Genomic DNA, 19,512 nt, shown 5'->3' on the forward strand with positions numbered 1-19,512 from the left:
GTGAGTGAAGGAAATCCTCATGGGCTTTGCACAGCAGTGGGAAAAACCAACATACAGAGAGACTTTGTAAATAAATACCACCCCTCTCCTTCCACATGAGTTTATACTGTGTTTTGTTACAGCAAGTTGCTGCGGTGGGACAATGGGGTCCTCAACCAAGCCTTGAGGGGACAAGAAAAAGAGGAAGGGTGAGATGGGGACAGGAAAAAGAGGGGTGGGAGGTGGGATGTGATGGAACACACTTCTTCCAACAAGGAGGCTGCTGTGAGCCCCCCCTGCAGTGATCGCCCCCTCCTCTTTCTGCCAGCTGCCAGGCACTACATCTGCCCCCCCCCAAAAAAGGCCTTAAAACAAGCTTTGAGAAGGGGGAAAAAAAAGCCATTGGAAAGTACTTATTAGCCTGGTGCTAAAGCAGAAGCCAGGCTTCTGCCTCTCCCAGCAAATGCCCCTGCGGGCGAGCTTCTCCCTGCCTGTGCTCTGCCTCTTATCCATAACATCACTACCTTTAGCAGCTTGAGAACATAACCAGAAAGGAGCTCAGATCAAAATATCACAGGAGATATAAATGAGGGACGGGGGGGGTCAGCTGCCTCTGACCATACCCACCAGGACCCTGGTACAGGTCTCTGCCTCCTCGGCCGGGACTCTGGCTCTGTTAGACATGGGTGCTTGTGCACTGAAGCTGGAGATGCCTGAGCATCCTCCCAGGTTAGCTGAGGATCTGGCAAATGCTTGTTTTAACTTTTCCCCACTACTGTCTCCTCAGACCATCTCCCACCACCATCTCCCCAGGTCGCAGCTCATCCCGCTGCTCCTGCATGTGGAAGGAGAGCGGTCCAGGGCACTGCGCACCCCCAGGCTGAGCTGGGAGGTTAACACAGGTTGAAAGACCATCTCCTTCTGTTTGGAAGCTGCAGTACTGACTAGCACAGAAAAGATCTCAAGACCTTGCTGGCCTCAGTAAATCTTCATCCGCTGGAGTCCAGCAGCTTCAGCTGGACCCTGGGAAGGCAGCCATGATGTTTTGAAATCCCTGGATCCCACCCTGCTTTATGGGTGATAGATAAGATAATGCCATGACAGGCAAGAGGAGCTGAGGTAGGGATTGTGGTGTCTCAGCAGCTTGGGTTAGAGTCACGCTCACCTCCGTTCTATGGACCAGCATCCATTTCCCATCGTCACCCGGTTTATAAAACTCCAAGAAGGGGTCTGACTTTCCAAACAGGTCCTGGGGGAGAAGAACAGGACGGGGTTACACAGTGCTCTGCCACCAGCAACAGCCAGTCCAAGAGAGACCTCCTTTCCCCGGCAGTGCCAACCCTGCAGACACCCTCATGTCCTCACGAGACCGGCTCAAGCACGCTGCAAACAGGCAGCACCCACAGGCAGCACCCTGCCACCTCTCCGTGTCCTAGTCAAGCAAATCCCATCGATGTTCGCACCATGTTTTGGCATGGATGCGGCGGGTGAGTCGGCACCCTGGTGCGTGCTGGTGGGATTTGCCGGCAGGCGCCCGGCACCCAGCAAGCTTTCTGGATGCAGATGCCACAGAAAACAACCCCAGCTGGGAGGCAGCTGCGTTTGGGCTTGGAAAAACATCCAAAGCTTCAAAGGAAAAACAGAATTATGAAGTGCACAAGTGTCTTGGGAGGGAAAGGGAAAAAAACCACCCTCCTACACACAGTGGTAAAGCATGAGGAGAGGAAATCTTTAAGGAGCAAGCTGCCCTGGTGTTGACAGAGATCATGTAACACCCTCTGAGATACGCAGCCCTGAGCCAGTGTGTGCTGCCTTTCCTGCCAGTGTCTCCTCAGATATTCCCCCAATAAAGGGCTGCTGATTTATGAGAAATATGTACACATACACACACATCCCTGCTGGGTGTTGGCATGGGGGCTACTTGGGGGCACCCGCAGCCTGGAGAGGAGGGTGGCACAGGTGGCACTGACACAGGGAAACTCCAGCATTTCTAAGCAGAGCTTCATTCCCATTCAGAAAAACTAAGAAGTGGCTAACAAGAAACCAAGCCCAAAATATTCCAAATGATTTACTGAGAACTCAAGCCATTTCAGCTGCGTTTTCCTCCCAGACGGAGGTGGGTCCCTGAGTCCTGCAAAGAACTGGAGGAACTTCTTACGGGCTTGAACAGGAGCTTTTTGGGCTTCTAAGTGGGGATGCAGGGGGCTGCTCGTGGAGGAGGAGGAAGCATGGACACCCCAGTAGTCCCTGTCCACAGCCAGCCCAGGACATGGCAGCTGGGACAGACACAGGCTCTAGTGATGCCCCAGCAGAAAACCCATTAATGTTTCTATCCAAACCCTGTTTCCAAAGCCAGCCGGAAAAGTACATCACTGCAAAGTGGTTTGGCTTGGAGAAGCTATAACCTGCTTCAGACAAAATTCTTCAGCCAGAAAAGCAGACCATAAAGGCTCACAGGGATGCTCTCTGGTGAGATGAGGTTGTTTTTCTCCTACCCTTTTTCACATGTTTGTAGGAGAGAAAACCAAGCCATTCTTTCTGCAGGCTTACAGTTATGGCACAGCTCTCATCCTGCTCATCCACAGCCTGGACTTGGCACTTTCAGGCTGCACTGATGGATTAAAAAACCAGCGGTGGGTACCTGACCCTGCCTATGCTGGCTTAACCTGCAACCCAGTGTGGTTTCATCAGCACCAACGCAGCATGGGTTGGTGGAGGCACTGGCTCAGATGACAGCAGGGAGCTTTGAAGGATGTCTGCTGCCATCCCACGCGGAGCAGCCTGGTTTGCAAGTCCAGTCAGCCTTGCTCCATTCAAAGCAGGGTGGGAGATGCCTCCAAGCCACAGGATTGTGGGCTGCTATTTTAAAATGTCAAAACCACAAACATCTCATCCCTGCAAGCCTGGCAGGAGATGGAAACTGAACAACCAAAGGAGCTCAGCAGACCAGATCAACCTCCAAACTAGTCCAAGAATCTAAATCATCCAAACTGGTCCTTGCACATCATGGACGAGGAGGGCAGAGGTGGCACTTCCATCAGACGCAGCTCCCCGAACGACAGCTTCCAGCACCAATCCTGGTTTGCAGCACTTGCTCTCCCCAAGCCATGCCAAAGCATCACTGCCCTCCTGCCGTCCCCGCAGCTGCGGTGACACACACGGTTCTGGGGCCGAGTTCACCAGGGCTGGTCCCAGGTGAAAATACCTCCTCTTCTGCAAGATATTTTTTCTTAAAACAACTCTCCCAAGAGCTGATCTGACATAAGGTACGAGAGCTTCAGGCTGGTTCTGCTGCTGACATGCTCCCGCTGTGCATGGGGTTGACCCTCGGCCACGTCTCAGAGGAAGCCACCAGCTCAAGGACATCTTCCAGCCCATTTATGAAATGGGAGTTATTTGGGGATTTCTTAACAGGGGCATTTGGCTCCTTGCACTAGGCAGGGTAAGCAGGAAGGCGAGAAAACAGCCGTTCCCAACAGGTGGAAAAGCATTTGGATAAACCAGGCATCCATCTGGTTTGGACAACAGGACTGGACAAATCATGTCTTCTGCCCCAGCAAATACCCTTCTGCCTGGATGCTTGCTTTACCCTGGTTTGAAAACTGAGGGCCATCCTGCCGATAACGCAAGCTCTGGAGAGACTAGGAAGAAGGGAAAAATAATATTCCCATCGATTGCTTAGCAACAGCACTGGTTTAAGAGGAATAGCTCTGGTTGCCTGGTAAATAAGGTCAGATGGCTTTGTTCGGAAAGGCTCACGGTTTCCCACATCTCATATCCAAAGCAAAACTCATGCATTACCTGCCTCTGTGAGCCCAACACTTCTTCCTCGGAAAAGACGGGCCCTACTGTTTGATATACAAGCAGATGTTCGCTCCATTTCCAGGGGGGCTGAAGGCGACAAGCTAGGAGCTCTCAGCACTTCTGAGCTATGGGTTCAAGGGACATCAAAACTGCCAGCTCCATCAGGAGACATTTCCAAATGACAGCAACCAAAACAGTAAATCTGCTGTCTTTAAAAGATGCTAGTACGCAGATCCTGTGCCAAACATAATCTTTCCATCTCAATGTGTGTGATGAAGAAAGCAATGCTGTGACAATAGGGAAACTGAGGCACAGGCGTACCCAGCAGCCAGTGGCACCACCAGGACTTGAACCCCTCCAGTCTCACCCTAGTGCTTTCTCCAGTAGGACTATTTTCTGTCACTGCTATACCCAAAAGCAGAGCTTTCTTTAGATCCCTTAGCCTACAAAGGACAGAATTATAACATGGCATCCCCCAGACACAATACCACTCACCTTTTTATCCAGTTTTCTGCCAGCCATGCTCAGAGTAATCACCCTGTTATCCGAGAGCTCTTGGGCAGCTATCTGAAAGGCAAGGGAATGCTGTATTCATTTTCAGCATGAAAAGAAAGTGAACACCAAGCCAGAGGAGAAGGCAGACGCTGGGGATGTGCAGTCTGAAGATACCTGCACAACTCCTGCAAAACCCACTTCCCAGCTAAGAGACTGGATGATCTAATGGAGAAGGATGGAGAAAAAGCCCAAACTTCCCTTGGATGGCCATTGCCATTTACCCTGCACTGAGGTAGTGACATACTAGCTTTAAACCAAAACAGGATATGGTTTTTTAGAAGGCTACCAGCTACAATGCTGGTACTGCAGCTGGAGCCCCTGTGACATCCACCAGCCTCCACAGCCTCATCACTGGGGCTGGGTCCCCATGAAACACATTCATTTGCAGGGCTGGGAGTCAACAGGTACAATTTAACCTCTTGAAGGGACAACCCAAAGGGAGAATGAGGTGCCAGCACACCCCGAGCAGTCTCCTTCCCTCGTGCCATCAGATCTAAAACAAAGCTTCTGGGAACAAATGCATCCCCTTTCTTGGATGTCACACCTGAGCTGGTCTCAGGTGGCTTTTCACACACCAGGACCTGGTGAAGCCTCCAAGGACCAAGCCAAGAGGAACCAGGAGCCATAAAAACCCTTGCCAGCAAGATGTGCCATCTTGTCCTCCGTGTCTGAGGCCAGGCACGGCAAAAAGCAGCTGCCCCATCCCTTGGGGGAGATGCCGGCAGCACCAAGGACTCAAGCCACGTCTCTGCAAAATCACCCAACGAGATGGCCCCAAGGATGAAAACTCCACTCTTGCTCCTGAGGAGCTACAGCAGGCAGGAGTGCAGCCTGGATTTCTTCAGTTTAAGAAACTTTATTCACATACGCTCCAGAAGGGCTTCAGCTGCCAACCACTAGTGGGCCGGTTTTGTCTGGAACATGGTCTAATGAGTCTTTTGGTATTTTAAGAAAGGGAATGTTTATAACAAAAAACCACATTTATTCACTTCTGTTACCAGCCTTTTTCTGAAACACTTGAATTTTTTTTTCCTCAAGGCTGTGTCCTGCCCAAACATCTGTTCCCCACCTCTCCCTCCTCCGCTCCCCGGGGCAGGCTGAGCCATCCCCTGGCATCACCAGCTGCAGCATTCTCCCCAGGCAGGAGCCAGCACCGGCATGGCCAGGAGCACAGCGTGGACATCTTCCTCACGCACGATGCTCCCAAGCGTGGCTGTTTGCCAGGTCTCGCAAGGAGGCTGTCCTTCACTGGAGATATACAGTGTAATTACAGCAAGGCTTTTCGAAAAACTTGCAGAAATCAAGGGAACAATTTTCTGCAGACGAAGCAATCAGAGGGTTATTGGCACTTAGGAGAGCTGGGGAGTTTGCAGAGACAAGGAGGCAGAGATGCAGCTTTTGAATCTGCCCAGGCGGCTGGCCGAGGGGACGAGTTGCAGCTCCCCAAGAACTTCCCAGCCTTTCCATGGAGGACACCGCTCTTTGGTCCACAGAGGATCCATTCACCACATGCAAAAACCAATTTTCCCTCTGTCCTGTAGAGCCGTGAAGTCAGAAGTTCCCTATTGCAAAGCCATGGCATTGGTTTTCTCTCCCACCTAGTCCTCGGTGGGTATGCATGGTCACCAAAACTAGTGCAGGGAAGAGGATGAAATTTGCCCTTTGCTGATCCCCACAAAAGCACATCCAGTTGATGTCCAGCATTTTAGGGCTTACTGGAGGCTATGTAAAAGCCAGACTGTGCAGACAAGCAAGGTATGTCCTTGTGCCACAGTACCGCAGGCTGCTGGTGGCATCTTCTCTTGGCCAGCATGGACAACAACATCCTCACCGCTGTGTCTGGCAGAGGTGTAAAGCAAGATCTTGGGATTGATTTCTACAGACACTGTGGCTTGCTTTGGGATTTTCCCCATCTCTTCAAACCTAGAGGCCCCCACTCAATCCTGTCCATCCAGCCAAGGTTCTTCTGTTGCATTCACCCTTGTGGCATCTCAGTTAAGAAAATGGATAATTGGGCAAAATTGAAGGGGATGGGGGTGAGGAAGGCAGGCTTTGGCTCCAAACTCAATGTTTTATGTGTGTGAGTCCAAAGCTGAAGCCTGCTTCTCCAATGGTGTCCATAGCCTGTGCTCCAGCACTGTGCCAAGCAGGGGGGAAAGGTGCCCACCGCACACGACCCTGTTGTCATCAGCTAGTCCAAGCCAGGGCAAAAAAAACCCAGATCAGAAAATCACATCAACGGTACAAAATGAAGCAGATGTCTCAGACCCTTTGATTTTTAATGACACAATAGTGACAGATTGGGACATTGCTTTTTTTAAAGCATGTAACCTTTGAACTTGACTGGAAACTTTTCATCTGGTCCAGCTCTTCCCATTCAAGCGTCGGATGGGGTGATGAGAGCCTGCTCCCCGGGGATGGAACATGGCATCAGGCACCACTTGCAAACTTCACTGTGGCTTTTCCTCTGGTGTTTAAAGACTAACTAACTGCAGCAATTAGGGGAGAAAAGCTGGCAGCACCTTCCCAGCCTCTAGAGCAAACAGCGATGGAGATGCCTTTGCAGCGGCCAGGTCCTAGACTCTTAAACTGCTCTTAAACCCTTCCAGTGCTTTCAAACCTGATGGAGGTTTAACTCCTTGTTGGCCTTTTTTTTCCACACCTTTGCTGCCTGTTTGTGCGTCTCACAAAATGCTTAACACAGAAGAGATCCAAAAAGGATGGGAAATGTGGCAGGAGAGAAATGCACCTAAATTTAGTCTTTTCTTTTTAAAAAAAACCATCACTAAATAGATCTGCAGTGGGAAGGCCACTGCCCAAAGGGGTCTGCATCGGGAGCAGCGGCTGTTGCTATGAGAGTTGTTGCTACGGCACAGCTCCCATCCCTTCCTACAAACAAAACCACCCATCACTGGCAAAGGCATCAGTCCTTTTACCTCCGGCTGCTTCAGGGAGGGCTGAGCAGGCGTGTTGTACCAGATAACAAATAACAGCAGCATAGGTTTACTCTGTACTTCTCCAGATTGAGGTTTTTCTTATTTCAGAGACCAAAGCAGAAGTTGAAGACTCACAGCGCTGGACACCAAGCAGATACTGGGCAAGATGGTCCCTGCCCCAAATAAATTGTCCTCCAAACAGACCAAAGTGGGCAGGAAAATGAGAGGTAAAGGGAATAATGTTCATGAGAGAAAGCCCAGTCTCCTGGACCCCAGGTGAGTGTCCTCCATCACCCCCAGGTTATTATCCGCCTTTACACACTCAGGAGGTAACGTAAAGGAGTAACCGTACCGTTATCATCCCTTTTCCAGCCGGCTTGCCATTCCCCAGAAGGAGGGTCCTTGTTATTTTCTTGCTGGAGACGATCTAGAGAAGCCAAAGAAAATAAAGTCATGATTGTACAAGTGATCAAAAGCAGACTCATAAGCAACTGATCATTGCTCATGTTAGTTAATTCAGATTAAGCATTCACAACAGTAGAAGACAGACATACTCAGGGATGACCATGCTACTGTGAATATCACCACTGTCACCTGAGTCCATGGGGTGTGGGGCAGCAGCTGAACAGTGGAGGGCAGCGATGGCGCAAGAAGCTGAAGCATCACCTCCCATTGAACCCAGGGACCAGCTCTTTGGGTGGAGCAGGTCAGTGGGACCTCACACAGCTGAAGGACTGTGATTTGTTTCCAGCAAAATCAGAACTCAACCTTTCAAACCCCATTTTAAATAATTCCAACGTGACCCCTGCCAGTAACTTGCTTTCAGGTCACGTTTCCATGGGTGAATCCTGGTTACAAGCTGGATGGTCTCCCCCAGCATTGTCCTGGACTCCCTGCACAGCTGCTGCTAAGCAAGGCACAGGGGTCAGCACCCCCCAAAGGCATGTTCTCCCCTTCACTTTTGGCTTGTAAGAGGCCAGACAGGATGATCTGGGAGCAGAATTAAACCCCTTAAGATTTTTCCCAGCTCACTGAGTTTTGGTCGCCTTCAGATCTGGGGATCCCGTAAGTTTTCCCCACGAGGCGCAGACCCCCACATGGGGGTCCACCAACATGCTGGAACTATTTGTGTTCTGCTCCCATACCTAGTGGGGACCCCTTCGAGATCGAGGGGTTGCACTTTTTAAAGTGCAGTCCCATCCACCCTTCTGCCTTCACCTTTGGTCCTACGTCACGCAGCCAGAAAATAATAACAATTAAAAAAAACATGTAATGAAATGGCTTAACTTGTTGCTCCTGCCATACAGGTGACCCAGCCACGCTTGGATTCCTCCCATTGCTCCTTAGAAATGTTCTTCTCCCTCTGGGGAGACCTTATTGAGGCCTTTCAATACTTAAAGGGGGCTACAAGAAAGATGGGGACAGACTTTTTAGTAGGGCCTGTTACGATAGGACAAGGGTTAATGCTTTTAAACTAAAGGAGGGTAGATTCAGACTACATATAAGGAAGAAATTTTTTACTATGAGGGTGGTGAGGCACTGGGACAGGTTGCCCAGAGAGGTGGGAGATGCCTCATCCCTAGAAACATTCCAGGTCAGGTTGGATGGGGCTCTGAGCAACCGGATCAAGTTGAAGATGTCCCTGCTCATGGCAGGGGGGGGTTGGACTAGGTGACCTTTAAAGGTCCCTTCCAACCCAAACCAGTCTATGATTTTATGATTCTTGTAATTTCAAGGCAAAAACCCTTTCCCTTTGTGGCTAGCCAGCCATGTCCTGGTGCTTTTGATCCATAAATCCATAGGAATCACCAGCCAGCATAACTAGATGTTCGTGCCACACTGTGTACAGGGAGGCAAAATCTCCTCGCAGTCCTGGCTAGTAGAAACCACAGACACCCTTCAGCCTGCAATTTGATCCCTGTTACATTTCATTTGGCCACAGAGGTCATTACAGGCCCATGAATGATCCAACCATCCTCTGAAATCTTACCACAAACCTAATTAGCTGCAATAAAACAATCTGGTTAATCTGACAGAGCTCCGATGCAAACTCAAAATTGAAAAGTCAAATGCTCGCTGTGCAGTTTTTGCTGCCCATGGCTGCTCTCCTTCCCTTCTAAGAGCTGCTCATGCCTCAAAACCAGGCAGGCTTATGAAAACATCTCACCAGACAAAACCCAACCCATCAGAAAACCCTCAGCAGGGTGGCTGAACCCACAAACCCCTGTCCTCCCTGTTTCACCCCTCTCCTCACCAGGCACCCTTGCACACATGCTACCCCTCCACTCCACCTCTGCCCCGCAACCGGGCTGTGCTGCAAGCCCGTCCTGGCCACAGGGAGAGGAGGCTAACAGAATTTCAGGAAAAAAGGGACAATGAGAAGATGCCTCCATTCCAAGCTGGTGTCTCGTTGTGGACTAAAGGTCACCAAGAAGCCCACATGGGACCCACTGCAAAAACTCATCAAAAACTGGGCACACACATAAGCCAAGTTCTCTTCTGCTGAGTGTAAATACTTGCATGACATTACAGAAGTTCAGAGCTCTCTTTTTTTCTGATGGACTAAGACCACCAGCTGTGCCTAAAGACACAGTAGACAGTTATGCCATGCCCGTCAGCGACCATGGCTAAACCATCAACTGTTCTGAGCAAGCACCTTGGATGTGAGGCCTGCCAACAGCTGCCTGTCCCCACCATTACCACAACCACAGGATGGCCTGTCCAGTCTCATGCTCTGAGCTATCACCTTTCAAAGTACCAGAAAGGGTTGGGCTCATCTGGGAGACCCAACAAGCAGGAGGAGATAGGTCAGACTCTTCCACCTTCCTCCCCAGTGCATATGGATAATGTTCCTCTCTGGCATGAGTCTGCAGAGCCCTGGACTTCTGCAGAGCCACATTTAGGAACAGTAAGGTTTCAGCTCTGTTTCCTTGTGTCCATAAATTCACTGCTTGCAGCTTCCACCAAGACCATGACCTTCACAAGGAGCATTGCTGAACTGCCCCACACCAGAGGTGGCTGCATTTCAGCAACATCAGAACTAACAGTAAAGGATGGGTTTGGTCTAAATCACTGAACACCAGCCTGGGCTTTTGCCTGCACTGTCTCTTAACTTCTGCAGGAGCAGAATTAGGTCATCACAGAGCACTTCCAAAAACCCAGATGTTAAACCTCAAACTCTGTAAATGTCAGTGCTCCTCTACCACGTCAAGCTCTTGAGCTGGCAATGGTGACGTCACTTGCCCCCCTTGCCACGTGCAGTGCCATATTGCAGTCTGTATAATAAAGCGATTGCATTCACAAACACCTCCCTGAACACCTTGGGCTGGCTGTCCGTGCCGACCCACCTATTACAGTGTCTGCTTCCCCCGTGTTCCCAGCACCGAGCACAACAGAGACAGCTTCTCCCAGCCCCTGCACTTGTGCCAGGTACCACAGCAGCCCTGAGCAGCCAGATGCTGCAAAAGAATGGAAAAAATCCCCCTCATTCCCTGCCTCTGAGTCAGAGCAAACTCAGAAGTTAAAGACGTTTGGAGAATGTAGCTGCCAACTTCTAACAGGGTCTGGGCTCATGAATACAAAGACCTTCCAAAGGCTTATAAATCGCATTGTCCTCTGAAAGCTTTTCCACAGGAAGAGCAGAAGACACATTCCTGCACCAACACGCTAAAGTAGGAGAGAGGATTTGCTACACAACAGCAACAGACAAAGATTTAAAAAAAAAAAAAACCCCAAAACCAAAACTGAGATAGAAAGGTAGACTCAATGCATCCTAACTTTAAACATCTGGAAGTTTCTCAAGTCCAAATCCAAGACGGTCATCAGGGCTCTTACTATAGCCCATGGCAAGATACAGGTACCTCCAAAAGCTTCCAGCTGATGTCTCTCTGCAGGTACCAGCAGAATCCCACACTATGACCAGCTCAGACTTGAGCAAATAGCCAACAGCCCTAACATGGAACAGTTCAACCTCAACAGTTGAAGCATGACAAGCAAATTGAATTAGTTTTGCCAGGAAGGACCCAGAAAACTTTACAGTAGATAAGAGTAGCAGCAATAATCCCCCCACATCCCTGTGGCTGACGTGATTTGGGGTCCCTTTGCTGGAGGACAGCGAGCTGCAGGGACCTCAGAGACTCACCATGCCCAGCGTGCAGGAGAATTCACCCAGGAAGTCATGCTCATACAGCTGCATGCTCGACTTGTCCTGGTCAAACAGGGCAAACTTGAGCTTCTGCACTTCTTCAAAGTGGTAGTCGATGATGAACTTCTTGGCAAAAGCTGGGTTGAGGTTGTTCACAGCTGTCTCTGTCCTGTCAAGCTGCAAAGAAAAAAAAGAAGAGGCATTTAGGTATGTGCATCTTGCATCTTTGTCACTGCCATGTCTCTCCTCTGACTTCAGCCAGAGCCACCCAGAAACCCTGCAGTGACCATCAGAGAGTGAGCACAGCAGGCACACAGCAGAGCTATCCCTAAATGCAGGCCATAATACTCAGTGTATATGAGATGGGATCCATCTAAACAAGTAATGACACTTCATGCAGAGAGCTGCATCCCCAAGGATGGGGCTGTACAAACTTACCCCAGCCAACAGCCAGGACAGGAGCGCCCACCCAGCCAAGGCTCACCATGGACTCAAGGCTCATTGAAGCCAGAGCCATTCCATTTGCTCCTAAGCCCTGTTCTCCCAGGAGCTGAAGCTCTCACACACCTCTGGTCCTCAACCAGACCCTCACAGCTGTAATGCCAAACTTGCTTCTTTCAGGCTGTGCAGCTAACAGCAAGGACAAGCAAAACAAGAAAAAGTGTCACAAGCCAGAACAGCAACCCTCTAGCATTTCCCTCTAGACCTCAAAGCAAAACATTCATGTGGTTTCTTCTTTCTTGGCCTTCCATGGAAAAAAAAGAGAAAAAAAACCATCACTGCAGGCTATTTTTCATAGATTTCATCAAGTGTTAGGAGGAACAAGAGGCTGGAAGGACCCAGAAGACAAGACTTGAATAGACTTTGTCATCCTGAGCTATTGCAAGCAGGGTGGAAGAAATGACGTCTCCGATGGCTTGGAAGGGCAAGCGCACAGAGGATGATGGAAACTGGAAGGCGCGTGGGGAACCCACTGTCGGAGGGGAAGCACCACGGCGGTCTGCAGCATCCCGCAGGCAAGAGCAGTGATAAGAGCAGAGAAAACTTGGCAGGCAGCCAGTGGAAGTGTGGGTTTATGATGCAGCATGGCACAGGCGGACAGAAAGCCTTGCGTGAGCCAAAAAAAAAAATATCCCAGGGACAGCCACACCAGAGATCCCAGGATGCTGCCCTCCGGTAATGGACCTTTGGTCCCAGACACCGTAACTCAGACTGCAGGAGGGCTGGGAGAATGGCAGCATCAGCCAGGCTCCTGACATGGACTTACACAGAGACAGCAACCCACAATTTAAGCCAAACTGGGAAACTGAGGCTGAGAAAAGCTGATGTATTTACTTCTGGAAGTCAATGACCAAGGAGGGTCTGAACTCTAATGTCAGGACCCATCATCCCTACCAGACCATCCTCCATCCCAAGAGGCACCAGGAAAGGGCAAGTTTGGAGCCCAACATGCAACATACCCTTATGAAGCTAAAATGGGCAGAAAGGATACTGGCGGCACAGCCTGAGTGCTGAACAAGAAACGAACACCCACAGCCTGGGGGAAAACCCTCCAGCAAGAAAACCAAGTAGGAGCTTTGTCAGGAGAGCAGCTATTGATATCCTAAGGAAAAAAGAGATGGCAGCCAGTTTGGCAAAGGGCATTCTGCGGCACAGCCCAGGCAGCCCCATGGGAAGAACCGACGGCTCCAAGCATCCGAGCTGGAACAGCCACAGGCCAACCAGAGCTGGCAGAGAGGCTGGCAGCATCAGCCTTTTGCCACATCACCCCATTATCCCAGGATATAGTAACACGGGCTATTAAAAGAGAAAGAAAGGCACGCACTTGCCAGTGTGACTTTATCAAAAGCTCCTGCCCTCGGTGCCTGGAAAGACCATCCCATCTGCCTGCGGGACAACATGAAGCTTCCAGCCATGCCATGGTCCCAGCCAGCATGGTCCCATCCCACCTCGTCTCGCAGCCGGGACACCCGGTCCCGGGCAAGGCTGAGGTGCACATCCCAGGTCCCAGGGCAAGACCTCTGTGGAAAGCAGCTCCTGCACCGTCATCCCCGGGCAGCACCAGGCTGTGGGATGGAGGGGCGTCTGCCAGAGCTGCAGAGCCAAGAATAAGTATGGCAGAGCATAAAAAAGCTCCAAAAAAAGAAAAAAAAAAAAAAAACAAGCAAACACATACCTTAGTCCCAAAGAAACTCATTCAGCACTGGAGGCAGGTTTTGGAGGGACTGAGTGGAAATGTGGTGAGTTTGCTATATATACCAACTATTTCAGTGTTTTTTGAAGTTGGTCGCTTAGTCTGTCTTAATTGCCAAGAAACGACTAAAGTAAATGCTGTGTTCTCAGAATAGCCACCTGCTGCACTCCAGGGAATCAAATACCTCACCACCAGTGGGCTGAGTGCTGGCCAGGGCCATGCAGCTTCATGCAGATCCTTCCCTCTCTGCTGCCATCCCACACTGAAGGATGCCAAACATCTGCTCAGAGATGCGGTTGACCAGGAGCAGTGGGCATCCACAAGCTCTGCCTTATTTCAGCAGCACAACACATGCAAATCCCCTTTCAAGCCTAGAAGACAAGATTGCACAGGCAACAGAGATGGATTTTAGCTCCTTCCATGTTCTCTGAACTACTGGGAAGCCGGGGACCAAGGGAAACTAGTCTTCTTACTCCCAGGCACCAATTTGAAGGAGGTAACTTGAGGTCCCATCTCCAACTTTGCCCTGGAAGGGGTGGCCCAGGGAAGGGGAAGAAAAACCCAGCCAACCCTTTGGAGTGATGTGGCTTCCTTCAATACCCAGATTAAACTGTTTAATCTCCTGCCTATTGTCAGTGTGAAGCACAACAAAATCACAAGCCCCAGCTGATTGCTGCACATGGTTTGGTCTTTGGTTTGATGGGGTGACCAGTCACCTTGCCAGTGACCATCACGTACAAGGCCTCTTCACACCACCACCCCCCAGGAGACAAGCATGCCATCAGCTCCTGCCTTGCCCTTTGCCCCCAACGCCTACAGGTCTGCATTCCCTGTAAAGAGCAGAGGTGGCTTTGCCACCCATGAGCAGAAAAGCACAAGGGTTTTTAAGAGGCAACCAGGCTAATTAAAGATATCTGTTTGGATAAGAGTCTTGATTCTACAAATCAAGCACGAAACTGGGAAATCATCTCCAGTGACAGCCCTTGTGTTCAAGGAACGCAGCCAGAGAGTCCTCCAGCATCCAAAGGGAGGTTGGCTAGAGACCTTCAAGCATCCCCAGCACGTGGAGATGCTTGATGCTCCAACACTGGGAGATGCTCTCCTAAGTGCCAAGGAAAGCTCATGCTGAAGACGTGGGGCCGGCCAGATGACTCAGAGCAGCACAAAAACAGCAGCATGGCTGAGTCATGTGTCCCTGCTCCCGGCATCACAGGCCAGGTCTTTCATGGCTCCTGCGAGATGACGTCATCGGGCAGAACATTTAAACATGACCCATCTTCATGTCACTACTCAGCCTGTGGTTTACTGTCCCTCCCTCCCCCACCCCCTCCAAGGCTGATTCACAAAGATTTTTTAATTCCTATTAAGCTCAGACAAAATAATTTTATTTGGGAACAAATGTGACAGCTAGAAAGAACAGCAAGCAGAAATCTTTCTGTCGGCATCAGGCAATGTTGCAGCCCCGCCGCCCAGCTCAGACGCTGGCACCACCGCGGCTGGGGCTGGTCCTGGAGGAGAAGACCCACCTCCTAAACCAGGTCCAACGGCCGGGATGTGTCGCTAACCCCATGCGGAGGATGCAGGGGCAATGTGGTGGGATGGGTTCACGCCACTGAACTGCTGCTGTCCCCATCCATCCCCTGTTTCAGCTGTGTTATTAAGGCCACCGCTTTCAGATGGGAAAGAGGTTCATCTTAGGGCAAGGGACACATCTGTGCGGCCAAAATCCATGCAGGACAACGCAGGCACCCCCGGGTAGCTCTGAACTATGGTGGCATGAGCTGCCAAGGGTCCACCAAGTGTCCCACCCAGTGAGGCTCTCGTGGGTGAGCCCACCTCTGCCGGCCCTCCCTGGCACCCAGCCACAGCCCAAACCCATGCACCGCTACTGCTGCCTGTGGGTGTGGGAGAGTCTCGGTCCCAGCTGTGCCCCCGACGTGCCGGCTGACCAGGGCCAGCTCCGTGGCATGCGAGCACACCAGACCATGTGCCAGCTCGTGCAACACGCTAACCTCTACTGAAACCACAGCAGTGGAGCGCCGAGCAACCGGCCATTCAAGGCTGACGTCCAGTGCCTACCGTGCCAATTAAAAAGAAGTTAAAAATAGCAGAGGAAAAGAAAAAAATAAAACCACCACACATTTGTATTGTAAAAGAAACTTTGGAATCAAAACTGCTGGACTGAGACATTACTGACAGAAAGAGAAATTCCTGAAAAGTACAATCAGGTCAGAGAGATGACACCTATCAGGGCTGGAAAGCTCATTAGTCTCATCCAGGCTGCTGAGCAAAGTTAACTGCAGACCATGGTAAGGTGAGCTTTGCCCCTAACACCCTCCCCACTGACAGCAAGATCAGCGGCAGGACACCTTAGGTGATGCCCATTGATTCACCAGCTCCTTGGCCAAGCGCTCAAAGGCTGCCCAACTAGTCCAAGTATCTGAAAAACAAGACCACCTAATTTCCCAGGAACTGGGACAATTTTTGTTTGGCTTACATGATTTAATGCCCTTCGGCTGCTCATCTTCTGCTGCATCCAACACAGGTGCCTGTATCCATCCATCACACTCCCCATGTTCTGCTTAGCTGCTCCCTCCCAGATCAACTGAAAAGAGGTCTTACACTATCTACAACCGCAGTTATAAAATGAAATCCCCATTTTTTTCTCCAGGCATTTTAGCTCAGAGTCTTTCCCCCTGTAGCCAAAAGGTTTTTGTTAGGCACAGAGCTAAATGCTCGTGTATAGACTCCGGAGTTTGGATTCACGACACCAATTTTATCACAGATGGCACCTTGCCCAACTCAGACTGCCACAGAAGGAGATGACAACTATAGCTTCTCCACACTGAGGTGCTGAACAGTCAATAAAGCACCACAAAAACCATCCTTAGGAGTCCCCGGTCCACTTTGTGCACACCCCGACTGCAAAACCAGTCTGAGATGTACATCTGCCTGGGAGACCCACCCAAGTGAGACCTCTTGCTGTTGCAGCAGCACTGCAGGTGATGACCACGGTCGTGCTGCTCAAAGCCAATTTGGGCACCTCTGGATGAACCGTGATGCCGGCAGCATGCACTCACCCAGTCCCTGACATGGCATACCCCTGTGCCCCTTCCCCGCAGGAGGGGGATTTTCAAAGGAATACACATTCAGTTGGTGGGTATGCTGGGAAGCAAGCTTTTGGGATCAAGCCATTTTACTTATGCTATGAAATAATTCAGACAGCTACTGAGGGTCAGTTGCCTCGCACTCCATTAGCCTGGTTAGCGGCAGCCTCGTCCCGCTGAAGCAGAGGGCTGGGAACAACACACAAGGTCTCCTTGTGTGCTGTCTGCATCTCGGAGGGGACAGATTTATCCTGTGTTCACCCACTGCCAGGGATGGCACAGCCACGGCAAGTCCTCCTGTCCTTAAAGAGCCTTTTATCAGCACGGTCTTGCTCTGCAGTAAGCTTGTGTTGGAGTGGGTAGGTAGGCAGAGGAAATGAATGCAGCTCTCAGGTCCTTAGCACATACAAGGAAAATAAAAATACGCCCCCCCCAGCCATGGAAGTGTGCCAGCATGCTCCTCTGTGCACAACCTCAGTGCCCACAGCCCACGGGGCTGCGAGCAGCCACGCACATCTGCTGAGCGGGATGTCCTGGTGCGGCAGGGACACCCAAAGCAGGCAAGAAGGATAGTCATAGGATCACAGACTGGTTTGGGTTGAAAGGGACCTTAAAGATCATTTAGTTCCAACCCCCTGCCATGGGCAGGGACACCTTCCACTAGCCCAGGTTGCTCAAAGCCCCATCCAACCTGGCCTTGAATACTTCCAGGGATGGGGCATCCACAACCTCTCTGGGCAACCTGTTCCAGTGCCTCACCACCCTCACAGTAAAGAATTTCTTCCTTATACCTAATCTAAATCTACCCTCTCAATTTAAAGCCATTACCCCTTGTCCTATCACTACATGTCCTTGTAAAAAAAGTCCCTCTCCAGCTGTCTTGTAGACCCCCTTTAGGTACTGGCAGGCTGCTATAAGGTGTCCCCAGAGCCGCCTTTTCTCCAGGCTGAACAACCCCAACTCTCTCAGCCTGTCTTCATAGGAGAGGTGCTCCAGCCCTCTGATCGTCTTCGTGGCCCTCCTCTGGACTCGCTCCAACAGGTCCATGTCCTTCTTATGCCAGAGGCCCCAGAACTGAATGCAGTACTGCAGGTGGGGTCTCACCAGAGCAGAGTAGAGGGGGAGAATCACCTCCCTCAACCTGCTGGCCACACTTCTTTTGATGCAGCCCAGGATATGGTTGGCTTTCTGGGCTGCAAGCGCACATTGTCAGGTCATGTCCATTTTGTCATCCACCAGTATCCCCAAGTCCTTCTCTGCAGGGCTGTTCTCAACCCATCCACCCCCCAGTCTGTATAGGTACTGGGGATTACCCCAACCCATGTGCAGGACCTTGCACTTGGCCTTATTGAACTTCATGAGATTTGCACGGGCACACTCCTTCAGGTTGTCAGGGTCCCGCTCAATGGCATCCCTTCCCTCCAGCCTGTCGATCACACCACACAGCTTGGTGTCATCAGCAAACTTGCTGAGGGTACACTCAATCCCACTGTGTATGTCATGACCCCTCCCCTCCTCTCTTCCTGTAGGAATTACCTTTCGCATTTGTAAGGAGCCGGCTTCTGAAACCAACCAAATAACAAGATCATCTGCAGTTTCTTCTCAGGGCCTCCCGGTATCAAATACAGCAGTTGAAGCATGTATTTATGAGATTTCTGGTAAGGAGGAAAGACCAATGTCTGCAAAGAGTTCATTCGGGATTTGCCAACCTGTTGCTGTCTGTCTGCAGTTGAGCTGATCCAACCCTCCACACACCCAGCTCCCAACAGTCTCCTTCCCTGTCCCATGGTCCTGCCCTCTCCACAACCAGTCCGTGAATTGCCCAGCTTCAGGACTGCTGACCTTGATATACTTCTTGAAGGAGGCTGCAGGTGTTCAGAGCACGAGCTGCCCTGGATAGCGTTTTTCCACTGGACTGACCCACCAGACCTTCATCCAGCACACTCCTGGCCCCCAGAAAGAGCCACTCTTCAAGCAAAACCCAAAGGCCAGCTCAGGATTCAAGAACCAGCTTATCTTGACTCACCTAGAAACATGCCCCGTTGCAAGTAGGACCCCACAACATCTGTCACGTGAGATCAGCATTTCAGGCAACCAAACCCGAAGCACCCCCAGCTTCCAACAGACTAAGAAGGGGCTGGGACCACTTTGAAGGTGGCAAGACCCTTTTACGCCTGCCACGTGCCTTGCCAGAGGTCAGCATTTTGAGACCTGCAGTTAAATCTAGCACCCAGCACAAAGCAGAAAGCACCGACGGGGAAAGGACCAGTTGCAAAACAGAATAATTAACATACCGGCACCACGCACACAGCCTCGGGAGGACCAGAAGAGCTTCCACCTCTGCGTGGGGACGAACGAGGACCAGCCTTGTAGCGGAGCACAGAAGGAGACACCAGCATGGGCAAACCACAGGGGGAAGAAATCCACACAACTTCAGGACTTACCTCCATCCACTTCCCATTGACTTCCATGAAGAGGACGCAGAAGGGGTCAGATTTGGAAGTGACATCCCTGTCCAGAAGGTTTTGGCCGCAGACGGACAACTCGACTTTGCAGACACAGTACTGGGAGCCGACGGGCCCCGCTGGCGTGGGAGTCACGGTGTACGCCATGGACTCCAGTGGCAGAAGCTCCTGGCAGTCTGTGGGACATGAGAACGAAAAGAAACCTCAGTGCAAGCAGAAAGGCAGAAAACGCTGCCAGCGCCAGTGGGTTGGCCACAGACAGAGGGGCCGCATCCAGAGCCTCATGCTCTAAGTTACACGCAACGAGTTATGAGGCTTTCCTGGCTCC

At 51.0% G+C, this 19,512-nt stretch overlaps 1 protein-coding gene across 8 annotated transcripts in view; it reads right to left on the minus strand.

Annotated features, from left to right (window-relative positions):
- CPNE2 (copine 2) overlaps positions 1–19,512 on the minus strand; it is a 54,637-nt gene that overhangs the window by 21,317 nt on the left and 13,808 nt on the right. For 4 of the 8 annotated variants that reach the window (XR_008236507.1, XM_052795789.1, XM_052795791.1 and 1 more), the window contains exons 2-7: positions 19,164–19,360; positions 19,014–19,085; positions 11,416–11,595; positions 7,627–7,701; positions 4,279–4,350; positions 1,145–1,228 (exon numbers count right to left, since the gene is read on the minus strand). Coding sequence is in view for 7 of the 8 variants with exons in the window: in XM_052795791.1 (XP_052651751.1) it covers positions 1,145–1,228; positions 4,279–4,350; positions 7,627–7,701; positions 11,416–11,595; positions 19,014–19,085; positions 19,164–19,360 (680 nt within the window). In the remaining variant the exon portion in view is untranslated. Of the gene's footprint in view, positions 1–1,144; positions 1,229–4,278; positions 4,351–7,626; positions 7,702–11,415; positions 11,596–12,124; positions 12,336–18,255; positions 18,375–19,013; positions 19,086–19,163; positions 19,361–19,512 lie in introns of those variants that run through there. The other 4 variants (XM_052795790.1, XM_052795788.1, XM_052795793.1 and 1 more) reach the window with 3 other exon arrangements.

This window comes from Harpia harpyja, chromosome 9 (assembly GCF_026419915.1).
Source record: "Harpia harpyja isolate bHarHar1 chromosome 9, bHarHar1 primary haplotype, whole genome shotgun sequence".
Classification (NCBI taxonomy): Eukaryota; Metazoa; Chordata; class Aves; order Accipitriformes; family Accipitridae; genus Harpia; species Harpia harpyja.